At 43.6% G+C, this 26,994-nt stretch overlaps 1 protein-coding gene across 6 annotated transcripts in view; it reads right to left on the bottom strand.

Annotated features, from left to right (window-relative positions):
* LOC114843888 (cadherin-24) overlaps positions 1–26,994 on the bottom strand; it is a 120,463-nt gene that overhangs the window by 64,680 nt on the left and 28,789 nt on the right. For 5 of the 6 annotated variants that reach the window (XM_041067999.2, XM_029130716.3, XM_029130719.3 and 2 more), the window contains exons 2-3: positions 17,450–19,256; positions 3,928–4,222 (exon numbers count right to left, since the gene is read on the bottom strand). In XM_041067999.2, coding sequence (XP_040923933.1) covers positions 3,928–4,222; positions 17,450–18,970 — 1,816 coding nt within the window. In that variant the 5' untranslated portion in view covers positions 18,971–19,256. The remainder of the gene's footprint in view (positions 1–3,927; positions 4,223–17,449; positions 19,257–26,994) is intronic. The other variant, XM_055503645.1, reaches the window with a different exon arrangement.

Consider the following 26,994-nt stretch of genomic DNA (forward strand, 5'->3'; position numbering starts at 1 on the left):
AAAGAGATGATAGAGGAAGTTACATACATTGTTATTATGTAGACATTTATCAGGTGGACTCAGTTGGTTTCATGTTCCTAATGAGCTGAGCTCACCGGTCACTAGAAGTGCACAAATTAGGAGCAAAGTATAGTGCAGATTCTGTCTTAATATAGTACAATATGCATTACTGTACAGTATATATGCATATGGTTCTATTTCCATAAAGAAATGTGTTGCGCTCAACCTAAAAACATATAATGTTAAGTTGGTTAAAGAATATAGGCATTTATTATAAATTCACATGCAGATGATCAAGCTACACCTCTAAGTAGTGAGATACAAACAAGCGTATTTAAGTCATTTACATAATTACATAGTGCAGGAGTTTCATATAATTATAATAACCATGTTTTAAAAACCTGCACTGTTTGACCTGTGCCTAATTACAACATCTACAGTTTCAGATTAGTGTGTGATGGCTGTAGAGAAGTGTCTATATCCTGCAAACAACTGGTGACATTACCAATAAAGAGCATCCATTAATCCAAGCCATCACAGGTTCTGCTTGCATTGCATTAAACTGCTCAGGCTTGCATTCTATTTTCAGGTTTTGAACCTGTCTGCGCATATGAATATCAACTCTGCCCATTACATTTCCTCCGTTAGCTCAGAGTGGATAGAGACAGAGATGCAATTTCGTGCCAAAAGAAGTAATAAAGGTAAACAGGGGTGCATGAGGTGAGAGCAAGTGAGAGGTGTGGGGGGTGGCCTGCACATGACTGCAGCTACACTAAGTGTGCCCATATTCCTATCCTCATATTCTACAGAGGCACACAGCTCCTTTGACACTTACACTTTGCTTAGTCCTGCCAGACCTGAACAGAAACAATGCAGAGGATCAAATAGGCCTTATAGTAAGATATAGTTTGGGCACGCATCAATGATTTTTTTTTATTTTAATTTATGCAGCCTAGAGCAACTTAATCTCTGTTTTTCACTCAATTATATCTCACTATATTAAGCGGTATAATTTGGCAACTGCTCAAGGCAAAAGCTATTGCCTGTTTTGAATAAAACATCACTGTTGTTCCATGACATTGAAACAAATATTGAGTGTTGAAATATTATTTTGTAATTTACTTTAGTATGAAGCAATAGTGCTAAAGCTGTGCTGTAAATCTGACTTATTAGTAGATAATGCAATATACAATGCAGTGTTGGCTGCAAACAGTAGCATTGAACCATTTTGTTTGGGTACATGCGTGGGTTTATATTTATTTTTAGTTTGTGTCTTTCCTTGGTAAACTGGCAACAGCAAATGAAAATAAACATATGTACTGTAGCATTATGTACTGTATAAATACAGGGTATACGAGTGAAAACAGACATATAGAAAAGCAGTCATGAGAAATGACCTCATATTCAGTCAGAATCCTCACTAGCTTTTAACTGAATCCTCCCACGTGCTGAAGTTTAAGCAGTGGTAAAAAAAACATTGTTTGTTTTGGTTTTATTTTGAAGGAGGCCGATGTGCATAGCAATAGTACGATGCACCTGGGTCAGAAACCAGTCATCACACGACAGTTCTAACTAGGTCCCAAAGCCTTGCCTGGAACTGAAACCCTACAGAACACGTACTGCAGGGTTCACCGTCCATGATGTTATCAATATGTTTGGCCAGCAGCAGGTGGTTACACCCACTTCCTGATATCACTATTAGTTTTTACATTTTATCTTCTATGCAAAGTGGAACATATTAGTTATATCAACAGAACAGTAATAAACATGAGTCATATTGAATTACCACTAACAAGAAAACAAGCAGTGTCATGTTTTATCGCTTTTGTTTTGTTGAGAGTCAATAAGCTGAGGTCTGTTCTTCTTATTTCTTCCTCTTCTTACTGTAAAGTATTGTGACAAGCATAAGACAGGTCTACTCATAGGAGCGCCCAACGAGCTGGTGATTTTCCCCAGTGTCACAGTCTCAGCATCGTTGTCTGGTTTCCTGTTTTATTTTGTCTACTTCCTGTTTAGTTCCTGGTCTGCTCTGGTTTCCTCCTGTTTCACTCTCCAGTCACATGATTCATCAGCTATTGTCAATCTGTAATCAAGTCACTCATTTAAACCCCAGCACTCACCACACTTGTTGCCAGATGGTTAGCGCATGTCCCTGTGTCTACTCGCCAGCATTAATTTAAATAAGTCCATTTGTGTACCGACCTGGATCTTATTTTTGACCGTGTCTTGCCTGATCCCTGTCTGTACGGTTGCCTTCATCCTGCTACTCCGTGTACCGAACTTTGCCTGCCTGACCACGAGGTCCTACACCACACCGCATCCCTGTCACCCAGAACTCACAAAACAAGTTTTTGTGTCATTTTTAGTGTAGCAAATTTTGTAGAGATTTATCTAGCGTTGCCTGTTGTGTGATTGTGTAGCCTTTAGTAGCTCAGCCACAGCCTCAGTTGCACAAAATCGATTTAAGCTAATATGAAGATTTTTTTTCTGAGGACAGATGAGGAGGTGGGATACCTTTGCTGCCTTTTTGGCCACACTCCTGCACCAGGTTCATTTTGTACATTCTTGTTACTAAGCAGCTTTCCAGGACTTTCTTTAGCTCATTGACCAGACAAGTTATTTCTGAAGTAGGACATATTAAATATAGGATGAATTGACGTATGCTGATTGAATCACCACTATAGATTTGGTTAAATAAACACATTAAGACATAAACCGGCACTAGAGAAGGTTGAACGAATGAAACAAGTTTCCTACATAACATTCAGTGCCAGGAGTTGAATCTAAAGCAGGAATGGATGATGTGGAAAGGATGTTTCACTCTTAAATGAAGGGTGGATGGTGAAAATCAAACCACCACTTGTATGAAGAGAATTTAGATCTTCCTGAGGAGGTGTGGCCAGACTAGCTATTAAAGAAGTATACACTGCTGTGTTCTACACTATTTGTAGGCTGGTTCATTCAAGAAGGGAGTGACTACACTTCTACTTTGAGTGTGTCTACATACAGTAAAGTACAATACACCCCATTAACTCTTGAAATGTCAAAAGTGTTTGGGTTCTTTGGCTGGCAGCTATTTTTTACTTTCAGTAAATGGAACAGATTTTCCTGCTTCTCAGTCTTGTTTCCTTGGTCTGGATTTGTGTGGTGTTTTGTGTTAAGTGAAAATACAAAAACGTGTTGGCAGCCTTTTGTGTATAGATATAAGAAATTCTATCTTAGTATAGACCATGACTCAGTCCTAAAAATGTCAAAGGGCTTGAAGTGCACATTATCAGACAGGCCAATGGAGGCGAGCCTGCCTTAGTGGGCACCCAGACACATTCAGTAGACACCCAGTGGACAACACACAGTGGACAGACAGCAGACACCCAGTGGACACAGATTGGAGACGAAATGGACGCACAGTGAACACCCAGTAGATAACACACAGTGGACACACAGTAGACACACAGTGGACAACACAGTGGGCACCAAGGGGCATTTAGTAGACACCCAGAGGACACAGAGTGGACATCAAATGGACACACAGTGACAACCCAGGGGACAACACACAGTGGACACCTAGTCAACACAGAGTAGACACGGAATGAATACTGTAAACACCCAGTGGAAACACAGTGGACAACACTGGCTGGATTTGACTGGATTTGTGGTGGTGTAATTAGTGACTTGTGTTCTCTTTCACAGGTCTGTGGGCGTAAATATAACATCATGCAAAATGTGCAGCATTTAAACACAGTGTGTCTGGATCTGTGTCCCTTTGGAGCCAGATGAGAAGAATATAAAAAAAAAAGATTGCATAATTCTCCTTTCTCAGTAACTAAAGTGTAAATAAAATCTGTGTAGTTTTCACCATAATGAATGGAATGATACTTTCACCACAGTGTAAACTCTCCTTCCCATCGCCCACCCAGGGTCTAGTACCTATATTGGCCATCTCGGGCACAGTGGCACTGTACGGGCCGTCTTCAAAGACCGGAGGGTTGTCGTTGATGTCCTGCACCCGAATTATGAACTGTGATGAGGGCTCCAGGGCGTTGTTGGTCTGCCGGTCGGTGGCTGTGGCGATGAGTCGGTACTCATCCTTCTCCTCGCGGTCCAGTGGCTTGGTCACATGGATGTTACCCGTCTTCTCATCTATCACAAATACTGAGCCCGCCCCATCACCTTTCAGGACATATTTTGTGCGTCCGTCATTGTTGTCCATGTCAGTGTGGAGCTAGGTGATCAAGGGTGAGGAGAAGAAGTGTAACAAGAAAAAGAGGAGAAATGGGTGGAGGATTGTGGGAAGTAGGAAAAGGAGGAGAGAAGAAGATGATGGGAAAGAGAGACAGAAGAGTTAGGCTGTCTTTTCAGAGACAAAACAAGCAGATAATCCTGTGCAAACACAAGAAATACTCCCAACGTCTGCCTTTCACACATGAAGTTTCCACCAACTGCATGGCCTGGTGTCATTGCTCTGTTTCTGCAGCATGAACAGCTATGAAGCAGACGCTGTGCCATTCTGCTCACTCTTAAAGCCTCTATTCACCTCCCAGCTGCCACATGCAGAGCCAAGGCTGTTTAATGAAAGCACCAAATCAAAGGAATAATGAACTGCAGGCCGATCAATTATTCCCTAACTATGTGTGTGTATGAGAGAGGAGGGCTGCATGACAGTGGGACATGCGGTATTGATCACAGCCCTGCGTTGAGCTTTATTGGATCAGCGCCTGGCGGGAAGGCAGAGCAGCAGAAAGACCAGTGTCCTCTCATGCTGGGAGAAGTAATATCAGGGAAGACTCGGCGCGGCCCTGCGTCCTAGTGAGAGAGACGCGCCCAGCGCATCAAGATTCAATCTCATTACCTCCGCCTACGTGGACTGAATAGCAACTGTGACAATAAAGAGGGTTAAATTATCCTCCACTCACCAGAAAGTGTGACACTGTGACTTTCGACAGATACAAGAGAGCGGAGCGCTGGCTGGGGGCCGGGCAGGGCTTTAGCTAAGCAAAGCATCGTTGCGTGGCAACAGAGAAGCACATTTGCTAAATGAAATGAGAATGGATAGTGTTGAAATGTTAATGTGCAATGAGAATCGTCGTTTTTCTAGAGGCATGAATGCACCGGCGATGAGAAAACATCCACAAGCTTGTTTGTAGCTAAAAACGAGCATCTCAAAGTTAAAACCTGAAACTGTACAAACCCAAAAATGAAACACTTCACCTTCAAAAATCATTATTCTTAATTAATATGATAATGAAAGAACTGCTAACAAAGGCTCTGCTGTGTAGAAAAGCACCTTCTACTACATGTTTGCTGTAATTTGAATGAAGAAAGCTGTTTTTTCAATCAGCGACAATTAGCTGAAACAAACACACACACACACACACACAAGCACACACACACACACACACACACACACACACACACACACACACACACACACACACACACACCGGTTCCTCCAACTCCAAGGAAGGTTTGAACGTGACCATGTGAGAATGAACCTCATGATGATGATACTATAGTCTAACTAACCTTAAGCCTTTTACTGTGACTGGTTACTGTTACTGTATTGTATGGTATGTGTCTGTCCCATTCCATGTATGCAGTACTTAAAGCATTATGTATGGACTAAACCCTATATTCCTCTTGACCAAGTCATCAGCGGCTGTGTCTGTATACAAACAACAGACCACAACGTTTCTCTGTCTATTTCTCTTCACGCTCATGGTTCACGATTTAAAAAGCACATTTTTTCACAATTCATCACCATATCATAGCAAATATAACTAAAGCAGCTCAGAGGCGCAAAAACACACGTTCCTCTGCGCTACTAAAAATAAAATTCCTATATCGTGGGCTTTGTTTACAGCTGGTGCCTTGCAGTTGTTTTGTGTCAGTGATTATTTAAGTTGCCAAAAACTCTGTTTTAAAGATAAAAATAATAATAAAATAGGGTCCCTAGGTTAAAGGAGCAACAACTATGTCTACTGTTTTGTTGTGAGAACCAGTGCAGGTGATGTTTTATTATTTTGGAGCATTTGTTCTCTGTACGACTTTAGAAGCTGTTTAAATGTGTACTGAAGTGTTTAGTCCAGCTAAGACGACTCAACTTTCAAATAACCAGCATGAATAGGAATCCTCACCGACACTTACACCTACTGGATTGTCTATGAAAATAAACATTATGGTTGCAGCTGCTACACTGTCTTGAGGCCTCTCGTCCTTTAAGGAGGCTACTTTACGTGGCCACAGCACCAAAGCACCAGGCCGGCCAAGACCAACATGGGAGCAGGACTCTCACTATCCTTAACAAAGCGCTATTAACAATCAGAGTCTTAATGGCCCTGCAACCTAATGAGAGGACTTAAGGAGCATCTTAATGAAGCTCTGACCATCATTACCACAGTGAGTAGTAGAGGGGCTGATTGAAATAGCTGCTGAGAGTCATTCTGATGCAGGACTCCAGCCTGAGGAGACCAAATCCATTTAAGACTGACCTCTCACACTTATCTCCCCCACCAGGATAAATGCTGTAGGTCCTTGGAAAAGGAAACGCACATAAACACATATAATGTGATGTATAATGTGTGTGGATGGTTTATGCCTCCGGAGGCTGCCACAGATCTGAACCATCCTTCAGCCACCTTTCAGCGTGCAAATATATTCAGTTTGCAATACAGTAATATGTAATATTATAAAACAACTCACTATCACCATAATTCACATCCCCTTAAAGTGAATAATGTGACATCTCATAACTCCTGCATTTCATATCCCCCTGATACACATCAAATATATCAAGAGTCAAACAACATGGAGCCACTGGCCACAAAAGCCAGACTCGCTGATGTGTCACCGCGCTTGGAGAGTGATTCCAGCCTGATAAGGCCCCAGCCCTCCCAGACACCTAAATCTCCTCAATTACTTATATTATCATAAGCTAATATGCTTATACTCATATACTCACTTTCACATTTTTGCAATAACTATAAATCATATAGCGAGGAGGAAAAGCACTCTCTGCCAACCTCTAAATCACTTAAATAACTAATAGCCCATACACACAATTTCACCTTTCTGCCACACAGTAAATCATAAAAGCACCAGGAAAATTAGTTTTATTTCCACAGCGTTGCATTAGCCTTATCAACTTACATATTCAGCATGTGCGTGTGGTCTCTGTGCTCATGTGAGGCTGAAAGGGGTGAGGAATCATCTGGCAGCGCACATGAAATGCCGGTAGGTGTGTAGCATCCGTGCAGGGCACCGCTGAGCCCTGCGATTAGCAGCAGGTTTAATTCCCGGAGCACATGAGAACAGTTTGCAATGTCAGACGGGCCGGTGGAGGAATATCCCCCAGTTTCCTCTGGAGGAGGCAAAGCTATTTATCTACTGTGAGGCGACTTCAAAAGAATCAAATGGCTACAGGACAACTGCAGGTCCCTCCACCTCAGACTCCACAACAAAGCTGGCTCCATCTATCGCCTGGGACGGAGCGGGCGCTTGCATATCAGCGAGGGAGCGTCCAACAGGGGCCGGTCGATCGATTTGAATCAGGCCCACTAATTCAGGGAGGTGTCTAAAGAAACGGGCAGCAACATTAATTTGGCCCATTTGAAATTAAACCTGCCCCGTGGCTGGATTACGTGCTACCAAGATATCATTATTGTTGCTTGAAGGTGTGTGTAAATATTTGTGTGAGCGCATGACTGTTTTATACGTGATAGTTTTAACAAGTAGTCTTTCCCACTGCGTGTGTGTGTGTGTGTGTGTGTGTGTGTGTGTGTGTGTGTGTGTGTGTGTGTGTGTGTGTGTGTGTGTGTGTGTGTGTGTGTGTGTGTTAGGTGTCATGACTCTGAGTCTCCTTCCTGGCTGAATCTCCACTTGGCACAGTCATGGCACAGAACGTAAAAGGAGCCAAGGCGTGACTAAGAATCCGTGTGTGTGTGTGTGTGTGTGTGTGTGTGTGTGTGTGTGTGTGTGTGTGTGTGTGTGTGTGTGTGTGTGTGTGTGTCCTGACCTGGAGAGAGAGGAGCAGGCCAGTGTGCACAGCAGTTAATAGAGAGCAGCATCAAGCTGAGGCTGTCGTCTACACAGCAGCTAATAATTACAGTCAGTCAGACAGCTCAGTGCTCTGTGATCTGGCTGCCATCAGCACAGTTCTTCACTCTGTCCCGTATGTATAGAAGCACATCCCATCTGGACTCGAAAGAAGATGTGACACGGCTTTAAAAACTTCTGTAAAAGATCTGACTAGAGTGTCACAACAACAGTTCATGACAATCGATCTGAATGATTAGGGAAGAGAGTGTATTAATGGTTTTATAATATACACTCCATTTTCCACTAAAATAAATGTCCCACACATACAAACCTGCATTAAGGGTTCTTTAATTTATGAGCTCACAATTATTATTATTATTATTATAAGTGTTGTTACTTTCTGGGATAATAATTTGGTATGGGCTCTGGGTAAAAATACTGTAGGTCTCTACTAGAGGAAAAGCTTAATTTTACCTCAGGTAGATATATTTATACAATAATTCTTTATTAGAAACTATGAGTCCTATTAAAGTGCAACTGTGTCCATGCTGTCGGCAACATGCACACGTGCTACGTTCTGAATGAAGCCTCCATTATTTAGAGGCTGGACTTGTTGGAGACCGTGGTGGACTTCAAACTTCTGACCACAGGGTAGATCCACAGCCAGAACACAACAATACAACTCAGCACTGTCACAGTGGCGGTGGCTTGGTGTTCTGTCTGAAAGGCTCACTTCCTCACTTCATGTCCGAACCTTTGGCTCCTGTTTTCTGAGTTTTATATATTCGTGTCTGGCCATTTCAGTTCATGTTGTTTTAAATCTCTCGAGGCGTATTGAATGAGACGTTTTTATGAGGTGGAGGTCTATTGTGTGTTCAAGTTTATTTGTATAGGCCATGTGCTTAGATTTGTTTGTTCCCAGAATGCCTTGTGGCAGGACACCATCTTGGGTTCTCTGATTATACAAAATAGTACATTGTTGTATTTTTTATTGTCTTCTGTTTTAACTCAGAATTGTTTAGGAGTCTTTACTGTAGTTGGATTTAGATTTCTTTTTGATGTATGATTATTAAATAAAATCTCCCAAATGTTTATGTTCTACTAGGGCTGGGCACATTAACACACACTGGGCACACTAATCTGACGTTAACACAATACTTGGTTAACGCCGACAATGCGCGTTAACGCAGTTTATTTTCATTATAAATTTTCGGAAAGTCCATTGCTCACTGGCTCTAAATACCCATACAGACAAATGGGCTGTTGATCAGTACTAGCCTGAGATACGCTTTTTAACCAATCAGAGCCTTTGGGGGCGGGGCCTACGCCAGCTTCAGCACTCAGTAAACTGGAACTGAATAGAATAAAGATGTCTTACAGAGCATAGCTTAAATTTCACACACATTTTAATTTTCACACACATTTCTTACGAATAGCGAAGTTTGTGGAAACAAGTCATTCATGGCAAAGGTGAATCTGAATCAACTGAATCACCGTGGTACTTTGAGTATGACGTACCACTTAAATGCAATAGACACAGTTCATGGCCTCAAATCACCAATGCAAACAAACAACGGAGGGAGACTTCAGCAGACTACATTAGATGTAGCGTGTGAGAAAAAAATAAACAAAAGCAAGGCAAGCTAACAAATGCCATAGCTAAGTGGTTAGCTGCAGGTAAACTGCAGGTCGATCAGTGTTGGAAGATGTCGGTCTGAGGAATGTTAATAGAATCACAACAAATGACGGCACTTGTGAACCTCCCTCCAGACACACCATCACAGGAAGAATACACGAGTTGTGTGAAAAGAAGAGGACAACGGCGTTACAACGTGTGCCAACTGTTGCTCTCACTGGAGAGTAGTAGTTTTAAATAGAAATGCACAATATACTACTTTTGAATTTGTTACTGAATGCTTCTCATATTAATGCGTTGATCACGATTATTCACAAAAAACTTATACAGTTAACGCGATTAAGGATTTTAATTGCTGCCCAGCTCTAGTTCCTAAAAAACACACCACTCTCGCACATAAAAATTCTCTGACCAAGAACAATGTTTACCATCAGGGCACTGCAATCCCGTCGCCCGAGCCTCAACCAGCTGCTCCACACTGTAACTCACCCTTAACCCTTAAATCATTTGACTACATCCAGCGCCAAGCAGCCACGCTAAGCCAAACCACTGTAGCACTGACCGTATGCTAACCGAGAGCCACCCAGGTGTCTACTACAAGCATGCAGATCACCACTGTCACACACATAATGAAAACCTTTCAATTATGCAGAGGCACTCAAACGTAAAGCTCCTTCAGAAAGCAGCCAGCCTCTTAGTAGCACTTGTGACTTAAGAAGACGGCCCTTTTGTACTGTGACAAGTTTTCCTTTTAAACTTTCAGTCAAATCCATTTTCTGTGTGTGTGTGTGTGTGTGTGTGTGTGTGTGTGTTGTACATACTAAACGTCTGATTTCACTCTCTGTCTGTTTGGCTTCATCGTGTCACGCCTTAAATATGACATGAGGAGCACAGTTAATTGTTTTGCAACAATCATGGTGTGAACATGCTGGTGTGCTCTTGTGTGTTCTCAGTCTGGCGAGACATTGTGTGTTCCACGTCACCAAATCCCTCTGTCACACTCAGACACTTCCTCACACTCGTGTACAGTAGACCTCACAGAACATTCATTATTCAGCTTCTACTTTAACTCCATAAGCTGCTCAGTGCGCCTCACTAGTGTTCCCTCTCTCACCAACACGTATTCAGGACTAAACTGTGCTGTAGAATACTTTGGGTTTTGACGTTCAGCTTATGATGACAACACGTGTGAACGGCGGTGGTTTGTTGACTGACTGCTTGTATTTTGTTGCTCCAGTCGTATTGCACTGGTGGTGAATACATCACGTCATATTTATAGCTGAGGGAGACAAGCTTGGAAAAGGCCACTGGAGGCTTTAGTCACTGCCGTACATTTAAAGGGCAACTTGCCCACATATATGTCACCACGTACCACGGAGGAGCGGCTTTGACTCGCAGTAGCCAGAAATCTGTGTTTGAGTACATCTACAGAAAGCAGAGCATTATTATTTTTGATTTTGAATTACATGCTAATTGATGTGTTGTTGTTGTTGGCTTTTCATGCAGTCGTACGTCTTAAACCTCTTTGCTGTGAGATTTTTCTCTAAAACTGAACGGACAAACTGAATTGAATTAAGTATTTTGGCACAATTGATATTGAGTGCATTTAATTTAGACCAAAATACACAGGTTGTTTTATGTGACCTGTATCTTTGTCATCTTTGTCTCCTTGTTTCTGTCACATACATGTAGTATATGTAGTATACTGTATGTAGTTGACAATTGCTTTGAAAGTGGGAATGCTGGACACATGCTGTTCCCAGATTTCAGAGAGCCCCACTCCCACAGTGTGAGAAAAGCCGCTCAAGCTGTGACTTTTGTTCAAACACCTCAAGTAAAAACCACTAATCTCAACAAAAGACTAGCAGCAACAAGTACAGTAAAAGGCGACGTCATCTGGCAGCGAAAGAAGGAGGAGCTTAATGCTGATAACCATTAGCTCTCACCACTGTGTCATGATTGTTGTGTTATCATTGCTGCATCATTATCATTGTTAATGGCTAATAAGCACCATTGTGAACCTTTACATAATCGGTGCCTCCTTTTGTTTGATGTGATGAGAGTGATTATTCTCTCCTTGTGTTCACAGCACAAACATCTGTTGGCAGGTGCAGCTGTTGATGCGGTGGCCCTGTGCCTTCTGAGGCCAAAGAAGCCCATGACTGTATGGAAACTAGGCAAAGAGAGTCAGTCTGACAAAGAGGAGGAGCCGCAGCCTCACTGATTTCAATACAGTTACACAAATTTAGATGGTTTCACTAAGATGTCAGTGATGGAAGATGAGTTTGACTCCTGTCAGAGACCCGGTCTGTTGGTGAGTGCTCTGACAGAAATGCAGACCTGTACTCTGTGGAGGAAATTCTTCCTGACATGGACAAATCCATCAAATCTGCTGGAAAACACCTATTAAACCAGTTGGTTTTAATCTCTTTGATGAAAGTAAACATTTTTAACCGCATAAACAACTCTAAGGAGAGCAGATACATACCTAATAAAACATATTTGTAATTTTTAAGTATTACCTGACCTGACCGAAAGACTTTACATGTTACTTCTGGTATGTAAGTGATAAAATTACGTGGAAAATTGACATGTATTTAAATTACATGAAGTCCACGTTTTAGGCCTGATTATTTTTTGGAGTGTACAACTACTAAACAGATGAAGGTGCTACAGTGAAATGGTAAACGGTCCTACTCTTTGTTACTCAAAGCGCTTGAGCGTTCATGCATTTACACACCAGTGACAGAGCTCCTATACAGCTTACATGCACACTAACACAAAGGGCAACTTGGGGTTTGGGGTTCAGTGTCTTGCTCAAGGGCACTTTGACTCAGGGAAGCCAGGAATCGAACCACCAACCCTATGGTTGGTAGACAACAGCTCAACCGCTTGAGCCACTACCACCCAATAGGCCTCACTGTTTCCTCTTCCCTATTTATCTGTTATCTTTTGACTTGTCTGTCTTTTCCTTATTAGATGGACGTTTTTGCACACACACATAGTTCAGAGAACCTTTTGTGCTTAGAAAGAAATGCAAAGTGGGCAACATTGGTCACGTCTACGTTTCTAAGCATTTCACCAGGTGAGCAATAATTCATCACGTCAACATTTTCTGTCAAGGCTTCACTGGAAGTTGCTGTAAACTCAGATGTCAGTGGGGGAGGACAGTCGGCTCCGCAGACCCAGAGGCAAAATGGGACAGAGTTGGGAAAAGGTTTGCTCTGAATGCAAATGGTTGCTTCTCAACTCGTCACATAAATGAACATGTGTCTATGTAATAATTCTGTTGAGGCGACACTGTGGCTCAGGCTCTGACTTGACAAATCATACACAAGGAGCACAAAATGTTTCATGTCCTGTATATGCGGACATTGGTTGTGGTTTTCTGATGAAAAAAAAAAGAATTATCTGTGTTTTTATTTATTTTATTACTGGACATTTTTGTCACATGCCTGGTTCCTCCACTGTTCCCCTTCTCACCCAGATGACTCACAGGAAGACGTACAGTAGAGCACACGGTTCAGGCCCATACAGAAACATGAGCTCCTAACCCAGAGTAGCTTCACTTTACATATTCTGACTACACAGTGGCTTAAACACACTACATTCATCATCGTTGACCTCAGGCTATGAACCAGCATTACCTCAGTTTGTTATGGTTAAGTACACTAGTCCAGAGGGTTATCTCCACACTAACGTTCTGTTGATGTTTTCTAAAAGCCAGAGACAAAACTACAGACAAGAAAAAGGAGTAAAGAGAGAAAGGCATTTCTTTGAAATGTTACTTTCTCTCTTTCCTCCTACTTTCCTACACCCCAGCCTTGTTCCCTCTATTATTTTCCTCTGCACCCACTTGTCACAAAGACACATTTAAATGTGGACTCCACATTGGGCCTTGCAGTAAAATGCTATTTAACTACTTTCTTTATTCTTTTACTATCTCCTCTTCGCTCGTCGAGTTTACTACCTTCCCCCGCGCTCGTGTCCTGGATTCTCAACCACCTTTTTTATAAGCTCCACGAATTATGAAAGAAAAGAGAGATAGTCTCTCTTTCCCTTCATAATTTGCTTTGTTTCAAGCCTTTATAGGCTGTGAGGTCAGCTTTGAAATGTGTGTGATCTCTCACTTCCACTCTTGTCCTTTTCCTTTAACTGCCTCACACATCCGCTCTCTGCTATTGTAAGCCATTAACCTTCCCTTACTTTTCATCACTCTCCCGTTTTAGCTGCTCTGCAAAGCTACACATGCCTTTTCTGTGTGAACCTCGGTCTGGTTTCGCCATCATCCCTTCTTCATCCTGCAGGGTACTGTCTTGCTATCCATCCCTCCCTTCATACAGCACTGTAGTCACTCTCTAATTGCTGTCTCACCCCTGCTGTGTTGGGACCCCGGAGGCTAAATGATTTCTACAGGGAGAGTAAAAGTCAAAGCACATGAAAAAATCAGAGCTGTTTGTGAAGGAACACTTTATTTTATAATTATTGATGAGCTCCTTGTCAGGAGTAGTTTGTGTTTACACAAAGTGTTGCATCATCACACGTTCTTCTGATGTTTTCCTCTCCATTCCTCCAGCTCTCTCCTTTTTATCTGCAGTAGTGATATTTATGGCTTTGAAGCAGGACATAGAGGTTTTCTGTGTGATAGCGGGTTTGTTTGCAGACACAACATGGATTTTTTTCCAGTTAGACACAAATCTCTCCTGTGTGTGTAAAGTATGAAACAGATTCATTCTTGTCAAGCAGGAACTTAAATCTAAATGACAGATAAATAAATACGTCCAAACCTGAACATACTAAAGTGGATCAGATGACAGCTGAAGGAATATATATATATAATATACAATACTAACTCTCTAGTATATATACATATACTACATATACTACACATGTCCCAGCCTCTTTATACTCACCGGGCAGCTTCTGGTGTGAAATAAAGAGTTAGGGTGAATTGCACTGTGAATGCATTTGTTGACAGTACATGTACCATGGTTTGGTAGTTTTTGCAATGATGTCAGTGAAGCAGATTTACAAAGTGAAATCTAAACATTAAGTGGGCACAATGCAAAAGCTGCATATAAACAACTATGTTTGTGACTTTGCGCTGATGCCTTGTAGCATAATGACGGTGAGGTTTAGCCAGAATGCGACTTAGAGACACCAGGGCTCAGTGCAGCCTCTCCCCATATCATGTGTGCACACTTTGCAGCCAGCGGCGCTGCAGAGATGTGAGATCTATCAATATCAGAGCGGTCAATAACTGTGTCGTTTATGTATCCTCACAGCCTCAGGCGGCGGATAATTCAGCAGATTCAGAGCCGTTTTCATCTTTGAATGTTAATGAATGTTTCATGTTTATAAGAAGAAATTTTTGAACTGGTCTGTCTTCAAAGTGTCATATTGTCATATAATGAAATAATGAATATATACTGTACGTCATATTTGGCTATAACAATATTGTTAATTGTGTCTGACGAGCATATTTTACTGATTATGAATATTGTTATGTTGATACTGATGAAAATTCTTAGCTAATGATAATGATGGCCCATTAACCGCTTGCTCTCTGACTTGTCAGGAAGTTCTTGTGCTTATGTTTTCATAAATGCAAAACCAGCCAAAATGGTGGAGGTTGAATCTTTCTGGCAGAATAAGAAATGTCACATTTTGCCTCCACATGAGGTGTTGGCAAGTTTGCATTTTGGGAGGAGTGTGTGTCAGTGTGCGCGCATGCGTGCGTGCATGCATGCGTGCGTGCATGTCTGCTAATCAGAAAGGGGTGTTTTTTTCTTAATCCCAGCGCTGCTGAGGCGCCTTTTCTCCTCTAGAAAAATCTGTGTTCCCTTCGCACTGCCTCAGCAATCACTTGAAACACCATTATAGACCATGTGACAGCATCAATTAAAATCACAATTATCATGGGACAGAGACACCCCAGCATGAGAAATTATAGTAGCACAGCCTGCGTGCGTTATCAACTGCTGCCTATAGATTTTAAATGAGTTTTTTTTTTTCTTACAACAGTTTGAATCACTGCCTATAAATACGCACAGACGATGACAGGTGGTGCTGCCACTGTGCCCACGAAGTTGGCCTCTAATTAACAATCAATTCATCATCAGAGCGTCATCCGCCCCCCACTGACATCACAGAGTCAAGTCTTGGCTCTTGTATTAGTTTTAGCAGAGATTTGTCACAGAGATCACAAAAAGCCCTGTGTGAATCATTTCTTTGTGGCAAACAACCTATTGAGGCTAAGGTGCTCAGATAAACCACGGTATAGCTAACTGACAGAAAAGCAAAGACAACAAATAATGGAACCTTAACTTGGGCTGGGCTGCTCCGGCCTGTACAGTCAGAGTCAGCTCTCTCCACTGCAGCAAAGTCAAGGCCCAGTTAGGGATAGAAGGTGAACTGATCTCTACCTAGACAAGCAGCAGCCTACACTGGAGCAAAGCGTGGGATTAAAATTTATAAGCATATTAAAATCTATAAGAGCATTATTCATGTGTGCCATCGCTGTCTAATACAGTAGGGTACTAATCATACACATCTCCAATCCAACACACACACACACACACACACACACACACACACACACACACACACACACACACACACACACACACACACACACACACACGGCATACTGACACTTGGAGTGCACCCAAAATCCTATTGTGTGTATGTGTGTGTGTGTGTGTGTGTGTGTGTGTGTGTGTGTGTGTGTGTGTGTGTGTGTGTGTGTGTGTGTGTGTGTGTGTGCAATACAGTGTGCTGGCATAAATACCTGCTTGACACAGCAGATTGTCACTAATGGCCTTACACACTGTGCCGTCTGTAAGTGGGACATTAGCTCTTGCATCTTCTCTATTGCCACTAACAGAGCTTCACAGCATTCAGTTGAGAGCGTCATCCGTCATAGCACAAAGGCAAAAACAGCCCAATTAAATGTTGGCTGGTCAGCGACATACTCAGGGAGACTGTGCTTGAAGGCTGCAGGGCCGTGTCCACCTGTGTGCGTCTGAATGTGAGAATCTTACAACATACACGAACTGGAGGCGCTTCCTACACACACACACACTCCGACCTCCAACAGCCGGCAGCAGTCACACAGGGATCATTACTATTCATTTGCTCAGTGAACTGGCCACACAGGCTTATAAATTAGCTCATCTACTGCAGCTGAGTACTGAGACATTCGGCGCATGCTGAGTACCGAGAGCAGCCATTACAATGCAGGAGTCCAAAAGAGCCCAGCCAACACGACCTCCTGCATGATTCCACTAAAGCACTGCGAAGCACCACAGCTGAGCGTGTTTCCAGTGGGTTCACTGGGAAACTCCTATCAAACCCAGTCCAGGCCAAACGAGACAGCATTAGTGAGACCTCTGACCATGACGGAGTAGAGCCGACAAGTCTGACCTACAAAAAAACGAGGGAACACTCAGAGTGCGCTTTATCCTCAGGGCGAGAATCAATGGTGGAAGAAAAGAGCAAAGCCATTAATTCTGTTGGATATGTCAATTTCCATCGGCGGGTGCAGATTGGTAGTGATCATGACTGGCCCCTTGAGCCAGCCACCGCGGCTTTTCCTGCCTCGCTTCACCACTGATTCATTGAGATTTTTACAGCTACCTGGAAACCACCACGTAACAGAAGAAACGTAAATCAATGCAATCAGCACAATGCACATAAAGCACGGGAGGCGTGACTACAGGGTGAAGGACTTCCTGCAGGAGATGGGAGGACTTGAGGTGTCTAAAGCTTTGTCCTTACCCGTCCGATGAGCACAGGTTCTGGTCCAGCATACTCTTCAATCACAAAGAACTGGTTCCAGATCCAGCTCCTCCTGCTGCGGGAGCGGGAGCCTCTGCCCTCCATACGCTCACGCCCGTCTTCTTCCACCTCACCCTCTGCTTCCTCAAACACCAGGCCCTTCCCGTCCTCTGCATCCACAGCTCGCATCTCGGCCTGTTTTGCATCGTGGCTCCATTGGAGCGCCGGGTGGAGCCTCAGGACATGACTGCTGTTGACAAGCCTGTTGTCTTCATCTGCTGAGTACTGAGCTGTGCTGGGTTCTGTGTGAGCGGCGTGAACCCACTCCGTTAATGGGTCTCCGTGGGAATCTGCTCCTCTGCTCGCTGCTCTTACTCCCAGGGGTTGCGTTGTCAGCACAGACGAGGGGGAATCATTTGTCTCAGAGGAAACATGCAGTGGGAGGCGTTTTGTCAATGTAAATGCTGGTTCTGTTTGGCTGATCATTGCTTGTTTGTCGGGGCTGAGGCTTAGCTCGCTGCCAGGTGTTGACAGTACGTGGACAAGGTGTTTGCTCTTGTTATCGCTGCTGTTTGAACCCTGCATCCCCACTTTGTCCTGCCCTTTGCTTAGAGCCGACTTGACTCCACTTAGAGGATTAATACGAGTGTCAGCACGCTGGTCTCGATAAAGATCTCTAGTGGTGACGGGGCTTACATAAGGAAATGCGGTCTGATTATCCAGTCCTGTGTGGAGCTGAGTGACAGCCACATCTTGTCTGGCGCCTTTCTGGGCCTCTAACTGTCCACGATTAACGTCAATCAAATCCCTCTTCCTGCTCCGGCTGCCCTTACTCTGGAAGCTCAGACTGGGAACGCTCTGCATTTGGGAATTGACGATCCTGACCAGGTTCTCCTTCGACAGCAGCTTCAAAACCTCGTAGCTGCCAGTGAGGTTGAGCTTTCGGTTGGACTCTGCGCCAGCTCCTTTTCCCGACATAGCCGAAGAACGGGCGCCTGAATCCGCTCTGTTCCTGGATCCAGAGCCCGATTTGGACCGGGTTTTATTGGAATGTAGCTCTGGCTTGTGATGGATGGACAGTGTTTTGTCTGACCTTTCTGTTTTGGCGGGAAACTTCGTGTTGTTGACTTTCCTCACGTCCTGGTTTACGTCATTGTTGCTAGATATTACGTGTGGGGGCAGTTCTTTCTTGTTGACAGAGTCAACCTCACGCTTAGGCTTGAAAACTTGCCTGTTCTTGTTGTCGGCAGATGGTCCTGCGTGATTCTGCTGCATTTTGGAGTGATGAACCGATCCGGTATCGCCAGCCTGCTCATGACTAATCAGGTTTCTTAGAGTCACCACAGGCACCGCATTTGCATCCACGCTCACGTCCCATTGGTCCACCGCTCGGCTGTTCCCTAGTTTCAACATGTGCAAACTGCCCACTGCTCTGCTTCGGACAGCCTTACTGGCCGAGGCCCCCACAAGCCGCTCCCACAGGCACAGGGAGACTAATAGGAGCAGATTTCTTGTAATCATCGTGTCTACTTGCAAGATATCCTAATTTCAGCGAGGTTTGCTGTAAGGCAGAACTTGTTTTCCAGTTGGCTTCATTCTTACTTGTGTTCTCCCTCTTTTCATGCTCCTCCTCTCTCTCCTCCACTCCGCGCCCTTCACACTGAGCTGGAGGGCAGGTGTCACTCACTCCTCTTTTTTTATTCCTCGCGCAGCTTAATATCTTCCTTGTTCTTGCTCTCTCGCTGCTGATTCGTTCCCAGTTTCCCTGCGAAGCGTCTCATTCAGTTTCCCACAGAGGGTTGAACACCTTAAAAGAAAAGATAAAGGTAATTAGGTAAAGATTTAATTGTTGTACAGCGTTAATTAATTAAAAGTGGAGCAGCACAGACAGGTAAAAGAGAGCAGTCTTTTAACAGCACAGAGGGCTTGTCAGGCCAACACATATCCACCACACCGTCCTAATGACATGTATCAGACAGCTGGGGACAAAGCTATCATTATCCTATTCTACTCGGAGAAAGATTGGATAACGCACTCTGAGCGTTCGTTAACAGGAACCACCGTCAAAGATTTGTGACTGAACTGTAGAAGGAAGCAGCTGTGAAGAGGGACCGGCTTCATATCATGTTGATGCATCATTAATCAGCTGTATTAATATGGGGCTTTGATCAGTTAGAACGTCAATAGACACACAAGCTGCAGTGCTTTGTTGTACACAACGCTTCGAGTCTAAACGGTTCCTCTTGCCGCTTCTCTACGGAGACATTGGAGTGTGTCTTACGTTGGATTTCAAATGGAAATCCAACCCAAATGTCAGATATCAGTCAGTGAGGGTGTGTTCAGGTAAGAGCAGGCATACTTCAGTTCTTCAGTGAGTCAGATACACATCTGACACATAAATACGTCACCAATATCCTCATGAAAATGTTATACCACATAAACGGTGCCGTTGACTGTTTTGCTGAGTCCTTCAGTTTCTACATAACATGTCAGGGAAGGCAGAGGCAAGTATTACAGTATTGTAATGATTTGTTTTGAAATTAGTTTTCTTGTGGAGCTAATAGTAACCTGTGTAAACCCATGTTTGTATATGTTTTAGGGCGGTTCCGTCTGGTCCAATGCAGCATAAGCGCTGTGTCTGGGTTCATGACACTTGTCCCTTGCTGTGGCGTGCAGAACCTGTCAGCACATTCACCGGGGCATGACTGAAGTGGGCACATTCCTGCTGGAATCTGTACCTTTCACCTTCTTCTCTAATCTTTCCCCGGTGCCTTCACCTTCCTCCCTGTCTCAGCCTGTCTTTCTATAAGCAAAGCTTTTAAATGAACAGAGAAGAAGAAACCGATTATTCATCCCTCCCCCTTCTCCGCGCCCTCTTTTCCCACCTCTCCCACTCACCACCTGTCGTGTTTTTGGCCTATATTTCTCCCTAGAACTGCTCCTAGCCTCTCTCTTTTACTTGCTCTTGCTGTACTGCCGTGTCCTCTCCTCTACTTGCTTCTATACTCTTTTCCTCACTTTCATCTGTGTCAATCACAGACCTGTCACCGCATCCATCACCCTCTATGCACTGTGAAACTTCAATCATGCAGACAGTCACTTCCTCCTTTTTGCAGCATTGGAAGTGACAGGTGTCTTGGTGGTTACCTTTTTGACAGGAGGGTACAACACCATAACCGCACGTATGAATCTAGTCACCAGAGGATGAGGAAGATGCTGCAAACTGGATACTGCAAATCCAGTGGTTACATAAGACTAGGGGCACCTTCCTTGATAGATTTCACAAATTAATAGGAAGCCAAAGAAGAAATGTAATTTGTATATTTTTTTGTATTCAAAATATGTGCGCTGGCGGAATTTCCCATTGAGTTTAAAAAACAAAACTGAAAACAAAATTACCAATCTTGGTTTGGATCTCATTGGTGAATTGACCCAATCACACTGCAGCTTTTGTGAGGGGTAACTGGTGCAGGGGTCTATATGTGCCGCATATAAGGTTGTGTGCACGTGGAGGCGGTGGTGGTGGTCTCTGCCTTCTAACTCTCTCAGGCTGGATACCACCTGTGAGCTCTTCCTGTGGCGCTTGGTAACACTCATTCCTACCTCAGAACAACAGATACGTAACTGACTTTGTTAGCCACGATTCTGATGGGGACCATATCTAGGCCAGCAACAAGAAATATCCATGCATCCATTTTCTAACGCTGAATCCTGTGCGGGTTCGCGGGGGGGGGGCTGGAGGCTATCACAGCAGGCTGAGGGCGGGAGGCAGGGTCCTCCCTTAACAGGTCACCAGCCTGTTGCATCAACAACAACAATGAATCTGATACTACTAAAAACACACTGTAACTCGACAAGTTTGTGTTGTCTAGATAAACTTACATCATCTTTCTTTTGATCAGTACGGCTGTGTTTGGGAAGGAGAATTAAAATCAAGGTCACATTTTGTGAGTTTGGAAGATAAAATTACAAATAAAAGATACACATTTAATCTAAAAGCTGAAATACTCTAAATACCACAACTAAACTATTCACGACTAAAAAGTGTATGAATGATGAATGAAACATAAATTCTGATTATTTTTAGAATAGAATCGGCTCAGAATGGCACCACGATGAGACCACAGTGACATTGATAGACCCTGACTGCTCATCTGTACTCAACGGCGACTGCTTCTTTTGTTTTATTCTGGAATTTGCACGGATCTTCCCAAAGTAGAAGGTTTCAGAGACTAACGTACTGCTATAAATGGCTGTAGACTGCAAAGGTTGCTGGGCTGGTTTATTAAAGACGAGGCATTGCTAGACTCTTACATCATCTAACCTAATGAAAGGTGAAGTTCTTGTGATCCAAGGAAGCTTCATTAAAGCTGCTGTCCTGACATTTTCTGATCCTGCTAAACAGGTGCAAGTGGATGCATCCGACGCAGGAGTGGGGGCTATTCTATCCCAGCGGTGCAACATGGTGCAAAGGTGATGGGCCCCAGCTGAAAAGATTCATGCTATCCTGGATCAAGTCCCCACCCCAACTCTGGCATGCCCTCTTCCAGACCTCCCTGATAGAAAGTCCAGCAGTCATTGAAACAGGAACCTTGTTACCAGCCTGTAGCAGGTGGACCAATGCAGGCAGGAATAGAAACATGGCATGGAGCCCAGATAAGAAGACATTGATAGTATTCTTGTGGTTTGAGGTTCTGTCAATAGCGCATCTCCTTTGTCTCACACATCAGTTTCAAGGCCAGATTTTCTCTCAGAACAGAGTTAAGGCGTTTTGTCAATCTATTGATTTTGTCACAGTTGTCCACATCCTGTGCATCTTTGGGGGTGTGTGTGTGTGTGTGTGTGTGTGTGGGGGGGGGGGGGGGGGGGGGGGGGGTTGTTGTAATGCTGTTACCCTGTGTGCACCAATGCAGTGATGCAGTCAGTGAAGAGCTCGAAGATCACTTTGCCTCATTAGAGTGTTGTATACTGTAATACAGTTAACTCATTATCAGCCACAAGGATTCCATTCCTTTCTTTTACTCACGCTGTTACAATATGAAGTACTTCATTTACCTCATTTCTTTTGGGCTTTATGGATTAAGATTGTTGTTATATACAGTTTATATATATATATATATATATATATATATATATATATATATATATATATATATATATATATATATATATATCTATATATATATATATATATTTATATTTATATTTATATTTATATATTTATATATATTTATATATATATAATTATATATTTATATATATATTATATATATATGTTTTTCCAGGGATCTGTCGTAGCCACTCCTCCAGTTTGGGGGTCACAGCCCCTAGTGCTCCGATCACCACAGGCACCACTGTGGCCTTCACCTTCCAAGCCTTCTCCAGTTCTTCTCTGAGCCCTTGGTATTTCTCTAGTTTCTCATGTTCCTTTTTCCTGATGTTGCCATCGCTTGGTATTGCCACATCCACCACTACGGCTTTCCTCTGCTCTTTATCCACCACCACAATGTCTGGTTGGTTCGCCATTACCATAATGTCAGTCTGGATCTGGAAGTCCCACAGGATCTTGGCTCGCTCGTTCTCTACCACCTTGGGAGGTGTTTCCCACTTTGACCTTGGGGTTTCCAGTCCATACTCCGCGCAGATGTTCCTGTATACTATGCCAGCCACTTGGTTATGGCGTTCCATGTATGCTTTGCCTGCCAGCATCTTACACCCTGCAGTTATGTGCTGGACCGTCTCTGGGGCCTCTTTGCACAGTCTACACCTTGGGTCTTGTCTGGTGTGGTAGATCTGGGCCTCTATGGCTCTGGTGCTCAGGGCCTGCTCCTGTGCAGCCAGGATGAGTGCCTCTGTGCTGTCCTTCAGCCCAGCCCTTTCAAGCCATTGGTAGGATTTGTTGAGATCAGCCACTTCAGTTATGTTCCGGTGGTACATCCCGTGCAAGGGCTTGTCCTCCCATGATGGTCCCTCTTCCAGCATCTCATCCTCTGTTCTCCACTGCCTGAGACATTCACTCAGCACGTCATCTGTTGGGGCCTTATCCTTGATGTACTTATGGATCTTGGATGTTTCATCCTGGATAGTGGCTCTCACGCTCACTAGTCCAGGGTGCTGGATTTGGGGTGGAACCCTCCATGCATGGTGAGGAGCTTTCGTGTCTTAACATCTGTGGTCTGTATCTCTTCCTTTGGCCACCTTATTATTCCCGCAGGGTATCTGATCACTGGCAGAGCGTAGCTGTTTATTGCCCGGGATTTGTTCTTGCCATTGAGCTGGCTTCTTAGGACTTGCCTTACTCGTTGGAGGTATTTGGCTGTTGCCGCATTCCTTGTTGCCTGTTCAAGGTTGCCGTTTGCCTGTGGTATTCCAAGGTACTTGTAATTGTCCTCAATGTCCGCTATTGTTCCTTCTGGGAGTGAGACCCCTTCTGTGTGGATTACCTTGCCTCTCTTCGTCACCATCCTCCCACATTTCTCGAGTCCGAATGACATCCCGATGTCCGAGCTGTAGATCCTGGTGGTGTGGATCAGCGAGTCGATGTCTCGCTCACTCTTGGCGTACAGCTTGATGTCATCCATGTAGAGGAGGTGACTTATGGTGGCCCCGTTCCGGAGTCGGTATCCATAGCCAGTCTTGTTTATTATTTGGCTGAGGGGGTTCAGACCTATGCAGAACAGCAGTGGGGACAGTGCATCTCCTTGGTATATGCCACATTTGATGGATACTTGGGCAAGTGGCTTCCCATTGGCTTCAAGGGTGGTTCTCCACAACCTCATCGAGTTTGCAATGAAGGCCCTTAGAGTTCTGTTGATGTTGTACAGCTCCAAGCATTCAGTGATCCATGTGTGTGGCATTGAGTCATAGGCTTTCTTGTAGTTGATCCAGGCTGTGCACAGGTTGGTGTGTCGCATTCTGCAGTCTTGGGCGACTGTTCTGTCTACCAGGAGTTGGTGTATATATATATATATATATATATATATACCTGCTATTTTATTACTTTTTATAACTTTTTATAAGTATCCAATTTCCCTAAATGTGAATGTAACTAAGCTTAGAAATTCACATACAAAACATACAAACCTGAAACCTTCAAATTATTTGATGATTAGTTTCTAATTACTTTACCAACAAGGTTAAACTTGGGTGATTTGGGTGATTCACCTGCTTGCTTTCTACCTCCTTATTCTCCTCTGTTGAAGAGGGACACGCCACTAGAGTAGCAGCACACCCACATGCACACAATTCAGTGTAAAGTGACTTCAAGCCCTGTTGACAAAACAGCCCCCACAAAAAACATTTATTTACACACATCCAAAAAAAGTGTGTAGTCAAACCCACATTTATCCACCGTCACACAAAGATTTACTCAACATCCCCAAACACAGAATTCTCCTCCATCACTTATAGTGTTTCTCTGCTGGTAAAAAATAAATAAATAATGAGAATAAAGCTTTGGGGATTGACTCTCTGGACACACCGAAGTCAAAGAAAAGAAAGCAAGCACTTCCTCACACCCAGAGAGAACAGAAAAGGTTAGTACGCCTAGAAAATTATGCACGGTGTAACAAAACTGAGCCGGAAAAGGAATTACTGTGGGTGCGTGAGCACGAGAAGAAGGGAGGTGCCGAGGAGCAACAGGCCGCCCTCAGGAGACTGAGCCAGTAGTTTTTAAGTGCAAACTACCGTGAAGCAGATTGGCCGTTGTCTTAACCTTCGCAGATAAAAGCCAACCTTTCAATGACTGAGGAGAGAGAAAGCAGTTGGAGCTGTCCTCTGCTAATGTATGAATCTGCTAATGTCCTCAGCCTCTTCTCTATCGCTGCTCCACTGATAAACTGCCAGAATGTCCCAAAGTCCCTTAGGAAGTCGTCTACACCATCCTATGGACGTGAGCTGGAGGTGTGTGAACGTAAACAAGGGAGCAGCAGCTCAGAGAAGAGCAGAGCATGAGTTTCCAGCTGTGCATGTTGTACAGTAGGTGCTGTGGACCAGAGTCCAGTTAAAGGTGGCTGTTTGCCAGGAGCTCAGATTAACACTGAAAGGCTGTAACAGAGCATCGACAGTGGGCTGTGGATTTGTTTGCCTTCCAGTTATATCAGTTGGGTTTTATTAAATGGCACCAGTCAGCTTGTGGAACATGCATCAGCTCTGCTTTTTAAGATCAAAAATCAAAAAGAGAAACTGAATCCTGTTAAAACTTTATAGTAAAAATGTTCATAAGCCAAATTTCAAAATGTGAAATCTGTACTGTCAAGCTTTGCCATTACCTCCTGCGAGTGTTCACTGTGTCCTATACAGGAAATCTTAGCTTAGAAGATGCAGCTGAAACAGCAACAAATCCCCATAATGCACTGCAGCTTGATGTGGCTCCCACCGGCTTTTACTTAGCGGTTTGGAAATGTCACTCATTACTTACTTAGGACTGCAGACCTGATGCCACCAGCAGATCTCAGACCATGCAGGCTCCTGGAGTCTGCGGCTTTGCCTTAGTCCACAGTATATAAACTATGAGAGGTGCCATATAAATGCAATAAATCTTGACGGAGGACAGTTGAGAAAATCACAATATGCCAGTAAGTCGCGACAGGGAGAGCAGTGGCGGCTCCTATTTTACTTCCTTGGCCACAGTTGAAGCGGTCCTCCGTTAGATTGTCTAGTTGGAAGGTAAAGTGCTGGATGGAGAGTATTAGATATTGCAGCTCCAACAACACTGACCCACTGAACAGCTGTGATTTACTGCTCCTTACACAGGCCTGAGGCCAAGACAATAAAATATGCATGCATTGCAGAGTGTGTCCATTATTGGTAGAGCGGCAGAAATCATTACATTATTACAAGTCCGGGTGAGTCCTTCAGAGGCTTTGAGTCATTTCCTACAGTACACCATTAATGTCGAAGTCTGATATGCTAATAACGTCTCTTCTTTCGTGCTCAATGTTTAATAAATACAAATAATTAATTACAGAAAAAAATCTTTAAATGCAGAGCACGTGACAGACACACTCCTGTTAGTCTATGACCAGGGTCGGGTCAGAATAGGATGCTGTGGGTGAAGTTACAGTACCAAAACATCTTTTATAATGTTTGTGATAAATGAGTCAGGAAGGGTTGATGGGTAACATGAGTCATGGAATCTGAAGTCTGCAGGGACTGGGCACTGTGATTTTCATAAAAGCAAAAGTTATGAGCTGGAGTCCAAATAATTATCCTCTCTGAACTCTCCATCAGCCCACTCCAGATGATTTAACCTGTCCATCAACACTAACCAACCCAGACCCAAACAGGCCGACTTAGTCCCATCTCTTATAACTAAATAATTAGGAGAAACATAATGAGCCCAGTGGTTGTAACACGCATCCCCACCTTCATTAATCAAATGCTTTGCTCTTCTGATCTTCAGCCATACAGAACTCTGCATCTAAAACTAACAAGTCATGGGAAGCCACTTGATTTCAGCAGTGGAAATAAGACATTTATCAAGATTCATCTCAGTAAACAAATATCAGAAATTCAATTTGGTGGTGGTCCTGTCTGCTTTTAAG

This window comes from Betta splendens, chromosome 17, assembly GCF_900634795.4.
Source record: "Betta splendens chromosome 17, fBetSpl5.4, whole genome shotgun sequence".
Lineage (NCBI taxonomy): Eukaryota > Metazoa > Chordata > Actinopteri > Anabantiformes > Osphronemidae > Betta > Betta splendens.